At 32.4% G+C, this 9,957-nt stretch overlaps 1 protein-coding gene across 1 annotated transcript; it reads left to right on the forward strand.

Annotated features, from left to right (window-relative positions):
• Positions 1-9,190: 9,190 nt before the first annotated feature.
• LOC136209342 (protein GAST1-like) lies at positions 9,191-9,957 on the forward strand. Its single transcript, XM_066000787.1, has 4 exons — positions 9,191-9,306; positions 9,381-9,446; positions 9,525-9,558; positions 9,635-9,957. Exons 1-4 carry the CDS (start codon positions 9,241-9,243, stop codon positions 9,814-9,816), a joined length of 348 nt encoding a protein of 115 aa, XP_065856859.1. The 5' UTR covers positions 9,191-9,240; the 3' UTR covers positions 9,817-9,957.

Genomic DNA, 9,957 nt, shown 5'->3' on the forward strand with positions numbered 1-9,957 from the left:
CCCTCAACACAATGGTCAATCTGAATGTCGTCATAGGTATATTATTGAAAATTGCCTGGGCCTTTTAACCCATGCCTTTATTAGAATTTTGGCCAAATGCTTGCTCCACAGCTGTTTATCTCATAAACCGTCTCCCAACTCCAATCCTACAAAATTCCTCTCTGTATCTCAAACTTTTTTGCAACTTGCCAAATTATCAAAAGCTACACAACTTTGGTTGTCTTTGCTATCCTTGGCTCAAACCTTATACTAGACACAAATTTGACCCTAAATCTGTTCCTTGCGTCTTTATTGGTTACTCTTCCACTCAAAGTTCTTACTATTGCCTCGACCCAAAATCTCAAAAAATATACACTTCTCGTCATGTTCATTTTATCGAACATAAATCTCCATATTCTGATTTATGCTCTCCAACACACTCACCTGACACTCTATTGGAACAGTGGTTCCATCTATCTCTTCCTATTTCCTCATTTTCAGCCCCTTCACCTCCAAATAATTTCCCTGCCATCTCTACCTCCAATCCTCCTACACAGCGTTCACCTTTCTCTTCCACTATCCCAAACTCACCATTCCAATCTTCTCCAATTAGCCCAAATTCGCCTATTTCCCCTTCCTCCCAGTCTGTAGCTTTTACTCAAAATTCACCCTCATTATCGACTTCCCATTCCACTGCCAATAGTGTCAATTCACCCTCAAATTCCGATGATCTATCAAATTCATCTTCCTTGTCCCCTCCTCCTTCAATAATCCATTCCTCACATCGTATGACTACTTGCTTACAAAATAATATCTGTAAACCTGTTACTCACTAACCCAAACTCAATCTTTCTGCTCAAGTAGCTGATTCTGAATCCCTTCCCAAAACCATTGCTCAATCTCTAAAAGGTCCTGTGTGGAAAAAGGCCATGGATGAAGAGTTCAATGCCCTTGTTTGCAACAACACATGGTCACTTGTACCACCATCCATCTCTCAAAATGTAGTAGGATGTAAATGGGTGTTCCACATTAAAAGGGACCCTGATGGAAAAATTACTCAGTATAAAGCTAGGCTTATTGCATGAGGTTTTCACCAGAGACCCGAGCTCGACTATAATGAGACATCCAGTCTCGTTGTTAAACCAGAAACTGTTCGCCTAATTCTTTCTATTGTTGCCAGTCAATGGTGCCCTTTGAGCCAACTTGATATTAAAAATGCTTTTTTGCAAGGCACTTTATCTGATGAGGTTTATACAATTCAACCGCCTGGGTATACTAATGTGACTCATCGAAATTTTGTGTGCAAATTAAATAAGGCCATCTATGGTATTAAACAGGCCCTAAGGGCTTGGTACAAGGAGCTGCGACAATTTTTGCTTACTTTGGGATTCAAAAACTCAGTCTCTGACTCCTCTTTATTCACTCTTCATTCAAAAGGTTCAATCATATACTTATTGGTTTATGTAAATGATATCATTGTTACCAATGACAATTCCTCTTTTCTTAAAGAATTCATCACAAACATATCTTCTCGATTCTCTCTCAAGGACTTGGGACCCCTATCCTATTTCCTCGGAGTGGAAGTTCTCCCTCATCCTGCTGGTTTATTTTTAAGTCAGCGAAAATATATAACTGACATCTTGTGCAAGGCTAATATGGATGCTGCCAAACCCATCGCCACACCTCAGGCTACTCATCCTCCTTTCACCTTGGAAGGGTAAACAATTTCTGATCCAACTACCTATCGTGCTCTCATTGGTAGTCTCCAATATCTCAGTCTGACCTGTCCTGATGTTGCATTCTCTATTAACAAATTAGCACAATATATGCATCGTCCTACTGAAGATCATATGCAAGCTTTGAAGCATCTTCTTCGTTACTTATGTCACATTCGTGTCCCTAATTTTAGTTATTATGCCATAATATAAGGTTATATTACATTTATTTATTTATTGGAGAGTTAATTGAGTATTATGGATATAGTTTGGAGGTCAATTTTATGTTTTAAGTGTAAAATTAAAAGATTAGGGTAAGTTTTAAAAGAAGTTAAAGTTTAGAGGGATCAAAATGGAGATTTTCCCTCATTAGGAACAAAAATCCCACAAAACTAGACATGGATATTAGGGAATTGGAGGAGCAAATTTCGAGCTCCACATCACATGAACCCATATTCATCTCCATCATCTCTTTCCTTGTTCTTCATTTACCCAATTTCACATAGCTTTGATCAAACCTTGATATCTAGAGATTGAACCGTCGGATCGAGCTGATTGTTTTACAGTAGCTTCTAGACATCCTAATACACATTATGGTCGGTGTGATTTTGATTTGGAGAATCCTACATAGGATTCGACCTAGGCAGATTATGGTGGTGGATTTGAGGTCTTAATGTGTTTTTCTCTCAATTAGTGCTAAAGTAAGTAATTATCAACTACCTTTTTGAGTTTTTATGTATATATATGTATGTATAACTCTATATTTACCATAAATTTGAATTTTTGTGGTGATTTTTGACATGCATTTGATTAATTGGAGTTTTTATGATTTAGTTGTTAACATGAGCTTAAGTTAAGTTCAAGTAATTATATATATATTTGCATGTCAATTTCAACATATAATATATATTTATGTATACATTATTTGGATTTTGTTTTGATGACTTTCACTGTATTTGATTACTATTTGTGTAAGATTTAATATTTTGAAGAGTTGAATTTAAAAAAATAGAAGTGTATTGAGAAACCCATTGATAATTGATTTATGAACACAAGTATAAGTATATATTATAAGCGATTTTCTATAAATTTATTTCTCAAAGTAAATTTTAGTTTTAATTAAAGATTGTTAAAGTTGCAATTTTGATGAATTTATGATTTATTGAAATAAAGTATATTTTTAAATTATTTATTGATGATTTTAGTACAATAATGATTTATGATAGAATATTTTGGAAATTGATTGAGTAAGGGTGTTGATAAAACTTTATGATGTTTGTTTATGAGTTATATATATTTTGATATATATATATTTCTGATTTTAAATTATATTATGAAATTATAATATTTTTAGTATCCATCAAGGGTAATCCGGATAGGTGGTTTTTATTAAAGTCCGTATTTAGTGAGAAATACGGCCTGTGTACACAATTGAAAGACCTATCGGGTATGGCAAAGAAGTGTTGAGTAAGACCATGCGGGCTAGGCAAATTATGAGATATCTCGATTCTATTATATTGTGGGGATTGATATATACGGGGATTATCTCTCGGATGGATACAGTTTGTGAAGTATTTATTGAGATACGATTTATGAAGTATTTATCGGGGTACAATTTATGAAGTATTTATCGAGATATGATTTATGAAGTATTTATTGACATACGGTTTGCGAATTATTTATTGATATACGGTTTGTGAAATATATACGATTTATGAAGTATTTACCGAAATACGATTTGTGAAGTATTTATTGATTTACGGTTGATTTGAGTAAATGGTTCATATCCTAATTATTTCCTAAAATGAGCTCGATCCGACGGTTCAATCTCTAGATATCAAGAATTCCTATTAGATATATTATAAAATAAATCCATATTTTTACTACATTCAAGTCTTAAAATATTACCCAATACAATCAAATCTCCAAATGAGAGGCAAATGTCCTAACTAAGGACAAAGTCAATGACTTGACACTTCAACCTTGTCTATCAACCAATAACTTCTCCTATACCTTGCTCTTTCTCACCTAAAACATTAAAACATTTGAAAAGATGAGACAAAAATCACAGTAAGCAATTATCAACTACATAAAATACTTATACTCAAAAGAACTATATATATATATATTTTAATTTCCAAAATGTATCATATAAAATTCATGTTCTTAAAACTGAACATTTTATGGACAAAACCATAATAAAATACTCAAAATAACCAAATATGCAATTTAAAATATCAAGTTTGCTATCAAAATACCACACATAGTCCAAGACGTAAATCACTGTATTAAAACACTTAATATAAAACTCGTCGTATTTCAATAAATACTTTATAAACTGTATCTCAATATATCGAGTATAAGTAATATTTGTCGAAAAACGAAATTCCTAAAAGGAAACTTACCTAATACGACTCACTGGCACCATATAGCAATGACCTAACTTATAGGTCCTAAATTGATAACTACCCAAAATAATTTAATATTCTTTATTTCAATGATACATTCTCATTCTTCCTCCTTATTAATTTCATATGATTAACCGAACTCTTTTTACTCCATGAACGAATCTTTTTACTGAACCAATTCAACTTAAGTTCTAAACGATTCTTTTTACGATACAACTTTAATTCAAATTCACTTTATTATTTTATCTATACAAGTTCCCTTTATAAGGATTATCTTACTGGCCCAATGACAATATACAATCCTTAGACCATTCGACTATTTGGTTTAAGAAAATTTGACAACTTGAGATATGATAGTTGACATTATTTTTAATTCTAGAAGATAATATTTGGGTCTGACATTATTTGCTATTCTTTGCTTTTTGGTACAAATGGTTCTCTATTTCGTGGGTAATAATATTGCATGACATGAATTTATTGGTCGTAGATAGTCTGAAAATTATAGTTTTAATTATTTTTGTAGCTGTACTGTCAATTCCAGATTCAACTCATCTTTCGTCCTAAAACGAGTGGTAAACAAATCAGCCTCTAAGTCTAACTCGACTATTTTTATCACTCAAGTCATTTGTACCAAACAAATCAATTCAAAGTCTAACACGACTCTTTTATCAAACCAACTGTTTTTACCGAACGAATCCGACCAAACATATAACCCGATTTTTAACATCTAAGTTTAAACAACTCTTTTCAATCTTTTCTCTAAACAGATCCAACTAGAAATCTAATTTTAAACAGAACCAAAACCGAACAGTCACATGGACCTACTTTACCTCGAAATTTCAATCACAAATATAACATAGGATTGAATATTTTCAAACACAAATCCATCAAACAAGAGTCCTAAATATGAAAATTATAGTCATGAGGCTCTGATTGACAATAAAATAAATCAAAATTAGTCCCTTAAATTTGAGAATAAAGGTCCAACAAAACCGAACCCGAATAAATCTTAGAATCACTTACCTCCTTACCTACCTACATGTCACGATCCGGCAACCGATCTCCCATGGCAGGGGGTCGAACTATACCCATTATGACCTAAAATGAAAAAGCAAAGGCTAAAAGCTTCATTTACCCTTCGAGAGGAAGTGAGTGAAAATAAACCGTATATATTATAAAATATACACGTAATCATATTTATTAAAATAAAAACAATTTGTTTTTATTATTGTATTTTACATATATGGTAGTAGAATATGAATATTTTTTTTAAAAGATGTTTTTAATTCAAATGACGATTTTCATATCAATTTGATTTAATTTTTATGGATTTGGATAGAACTCGACGTGTAATTTTAACATGAATTGAGATCGGTTATACGTGATGAATTTTTGTGATCGAAATAATAAATAATCAAGGTTTATATTGAGAACCAATTGATTATTGAGTTACGGATGAACTTTTAGTTCTTTGAGGAATATTAAATAATTAATCGCTTAATTTTCTATTTACTCATAAAACGGAAATAAATACGAAAAAAAGGAGATTAAAGGAAAAATAGTACACAATAATTAGATGCAAAAATGTCTTAAACAAGATCCAATTTCATCAATTAGAAATGAAAAGTAAAAATAAATTGGAGGCTAAAGTGAAATTAGCACAAATGTAAATGTATATATATATATCATACTACATCCAAATGATAAGCTTAAAATTGATATTTTAATTTAGTTTATTTACTTTTATGGGGAGGAGTAAATTGAGATTTTCAATTGTATGGGGAAGAGTAAATTTAGAATTTCAATTTGTACAGGGAGGAGAAAAGTTAGATTATCAAGAATCTGAACTTAAATTCGTAGGTCTCTCTCCCACAAAAAAACAGCATCTTCTTCCTTAGCTTTTTCTCTTCTCTTCCTGCATGAAAAAAAAAAGACCAGAAAAAAATTTCAGAAAAGGCTATGGATGAAATGGTTTCTCTCGGCCCTATCTCTCTTTTCTGTCTCGATAATAATTTTAGAAAATCAGAAAACGCTCTCTGATATGTCGGTCTCTCCCAGTCCTGTCTGCGGCCATCGATGTGTTAAGGTCTCTGATCCCTATTCAAAGAAACAACGAACTCTTGCTCGTTCCTCTACTGAAGCTGAATACCGAGCTGTTGCCAGTGCGAGTGCTGAAATTCTTTGATTCCAAAATCTGTTTAAGGAACCTCAAATACCATCCTCTGTTGTTCCTGTAATTTACTGTGATAATGCAGGTGCTACCTATGTCAGTGCAAATCCAGTTTTTACTCCAAAATGAAACATCTAACTCTTGATTATCACTTTGTCTGTGAAAACGTGCAATCGTGAAATCTAAGGGTGTCCTATGTATCGACGAATGACCAACTTGCAGATGCTCTTACGAAACCTCTTCCTCGCTCCACTTTTGTCTTCTTGGTTTGCAAAATCGGTCTCTCCACTTGGCCGACTGTTTTGAGGGGGCATGATAAGAATTAACAAATCAAATCAAACTAATTCTGTTATTATTTTTTCTGTTAAATATATTTGTTTATATTGTATTTATCTAATGTAATCAGTTGTAATATCTTTATGTTATTCTAGCTTATCTCTCCGTATCCTCTAGGGTTCCTCTAAGGTTGTACCTCTATTTATACTCTATTTACAATCAATAATAATCACTTCTTCAATTTCCCTATAGATAGCACTATGGAATCGAGAGTAAAGTGCAATAAATGTGTGTATCTACATTGACTATGAAGTCACATTCTATTTATATAGTGTCAGGGTAAATCCGATAGCAGGTGAAGATATTCACTCTAATTTTCTCGGAGGATATGTGTCAGCTTCCGAATGGTAGACGTATTGTAGACAATTAGTAATAATACCCGATTGAAATTCCTTAATCCTAAACGTGAATCAAAAGTCTTGATTGGAATAAGATTATAGCGTATTTCAATGATAAACATGACCCGAAAGTGTTTTATTCTAATACAGTCAGATTCGAGAGTCCTCCATACTCTATCTTCCGAGATAAAGATACATGTATTCTGATATTATTGGTAGATACCACTTGAGAAAAAGCTACAAACATAAGTAAATGGGAATTAAATCCTACTATGGAGTCAGTTTTAGATAATAACAGCAAAGCAACAGATTGATTTTAAGGAGAGGATCGAATGGCGTAGAATGGGCGGCAACAGAAACCACTTTTTATGTTACGTTTCCAAGATAGAGAAGATATATAAATCCAAAACAAAACCAAACAAATAAGTAAGTCACGGGTATAGAATGCTGGTTTGTATTTATATAAGGACATAACCATATTTCAAAAATGGATTTTATGATTATATATGGGAATATAAATAAATGGTTCAGACATCACTCTCATAATTTCTGTTGCGTTAGTTTCAAATGGATTCGTGTCAATCTGTTTACTAGAGAAACACCAAAAGTGACTTCACATGGTTTACAGAGGAAATAGGAATACTGCCCATAGAAATATCCTTTGGATCAACACATTCTTTCTAATTCCATACATCCTCCTAAAAGAAAAACTTTATAGATTTCACCTTAACATTTGAAATAATATACATTTATCCTTAATGTTTCAAGTCAGATCAATTTTATCTATATTTAATAAAAAAATTGTTTAAAATAACACCAAATGTATGGTTACCATTTGCAAAATAGTACTAATTTAGGTTACAGGAACGGTCCTCATATTTTATGGGCCCCAGACGAAATAAAAAACAGGGGTCTTGATAAAAAAAAATGTACTTAAAAATCTAAATAGAAATTTGGATTCATTTTAAATCTAAAATATCATATTATTTGGTAATCTTTTAGATCTGAATGGTTATTATAACTACATTTATTACAAACAAAAATTACTATATATATATATATATATATATATATATATATATATATATATATATATATATAGTAAAAATAAAAAAATTGGGCCCCTTTTAGCATTGGACCTATAACAGGGCCGGCCCTGTTAGGTCACAATAACGAAACGTGACACGTCATTTATATTATTTTATTAAATTTTGATTTCTCTCTCTACATACCGTTGTCAAAACTTAACTGAATAATATGAATAACGTGTCATGTTTCGAGACTTAAATTGATACTATTTTGCAAATGTTAAACCTATATTGATATTAGTTTGTAAGTAAAGCCTAAATCCATACTTCCAAAATCCTTATATATTTTTTGATACTTTATCCCATTTTATAATCACGTTGCCACTTAGCTATTGATGGGATTTAATGAAAATAATCACTCACCAAGTAACAGTATATCGATGAAAAACACATGGAGGGGCTTACATGCCCTCTATCAGTTGAAACCACCTTAAGGAATATTCTAGGAAAACATTTTGTGGATCAATGTTATCTTTCAAATTCGAAAAATTTATAGAAACCATCCGATATGGAGAAAGGAATATTCCCTAAAGATGCGCACGACACCCTTCAGTCATATGAAAAAATCTCTACCATCCATCCAGATAATAGTAGGGTTAGAAAGAAGCAACCGTTGGATCAAGATAACTGGTTGCACAATGGGTAGAGCACAAAGGACAGATGCGCTTAGGTTCGAATGCCTCAGAAACACAAATTTAAGTGTTGATGAGATAAGTCGGGTGGTCTCAGTTGGAGATGAGATTGCACGTGTTTATGGATTGAATGAGATTCAAGCTCCTGAAATGGTTGAGTTTGCTAGCGATGTTAAAGGAATAGCTAATGAAATAATGACATTTGACAGTACGCTTGCTACATGGTAGGGTGCATCACCTAACGTCTTTACCGTCGGAGTTTGTTAGAACCAACCAAAAGTTAACACGTATCCGATAACTAATTAGTACGCATTCCTAGAACGCTAGTCATAGGCAAGATTGCCTTAATCTCATGTTGCTCTCTTAACTCAGCTAAGTCCTTTCTACCCAAAAAAAAAAAAAAAACTTGTGGCTACTTTGTCAGCTTATCCCTTCTTCTTCTTATTATTGAGAAGAAAGATTATACGTGTCAGTGTGATGTGCTGAGTTGGCAAATTTGGGGCTATAAATAATGAAAGATATCATATAGCTACAAACAAAGTTAGCTTCACTCTGAACCATACTCTCTCTGAAAATGAGTATAACAAGCATTCTCATCTCTCTTCTTGCTTTCTTGCTTCTTTTTCCAATTCTGAACAATGTATACTCTTTTTCTTTTCCCCTTTTCTTTCCTTAATCAACATAATTATCTCACTAATTAATTAACATTGGCAGGCTAATCTCACACTCACTGAAGCTCCTACTCCCCAGCCACAACCCAGTACCACCAATCCTCCTACTGTGAGAATAAATAACTTTGAATTATCTCTCAATTTATTTATTTCTCAATAATTAATATTTTCTTTGTTTGATTTATAGAATGGAACCACCGAAGGAAGCCTCCGTCCTCAAGGTAAATAATTAATTATTTAATTAAAATTAGAATATTTAATTTAAGAATTTAGAAATAATGAGGGTAATAATGACAGAATGTGGAGAAAGATGCAGAACAAGATGTTCAATGACGGCATATAAGAAGCCATGTATGTTCTTCTGCCTAAAATGCTGTGCGAAATGTTTGTGTGTGCCTGCTGGAACTTATGGAAACAAGCAGACTTGTCCTTGCTACAATAACTGGAAAACCAAGAGGGGTGGTCCTAAATGCCCTTGAACTTCCTTTTTTTTTTCATTTTAGTAATTATAATAATTACATCAAATATTTCTGATGTTGTTTTTCAATTGCTTCTACCATGTAATATAACCATACCAATAAATATTTGATTTCAATCATTATTGGAAATATTTTAAGAAA

The sequence above is a fragment of the Euphorbia lathyris genome, chromosome 10, assembly GCF_963576675.1.
Source record: "Euphorbia lathyris chromosome 10, ddEupLath1.1, whole genome shotgun sequence".
Classification (NCBI taxonomy): domain Eukaryota; kingdom Viridiplantae; phylum Streptophyta; class Magnoliopsida; order Malpighiales; family Euphorbiaceae; genus Euphorbia; species Euphorbia lathyris.

What these genes read in the sequence shown, in the direction of transcription:
- LOC136209342 (XM_066000787.1), top strand. Translation starts at nt 9,241, where the DNA reads ATGAGTATAACAAGCATTCTCATCTCTCTTCTTGCTTTCTTGCTTCTT. An exon ending in TTTTTCCAATTCTGAACAAT is followed by an intron (nt 9,307 to 9,380) that starts GTATACTCTTTT and finishes TAACATTGGCAG; the next exon opens with GCTAATCTCACACTCACTGA. An exon ending in AGGAAGCCTCCGTCCTCAAG is followed by an intron (nt 9,559 to 9,634) that starts GTAAATAATTAA and finishes TAATAATGACAG; the next exon opens with AATGTGGAGAAAGATGCAGA.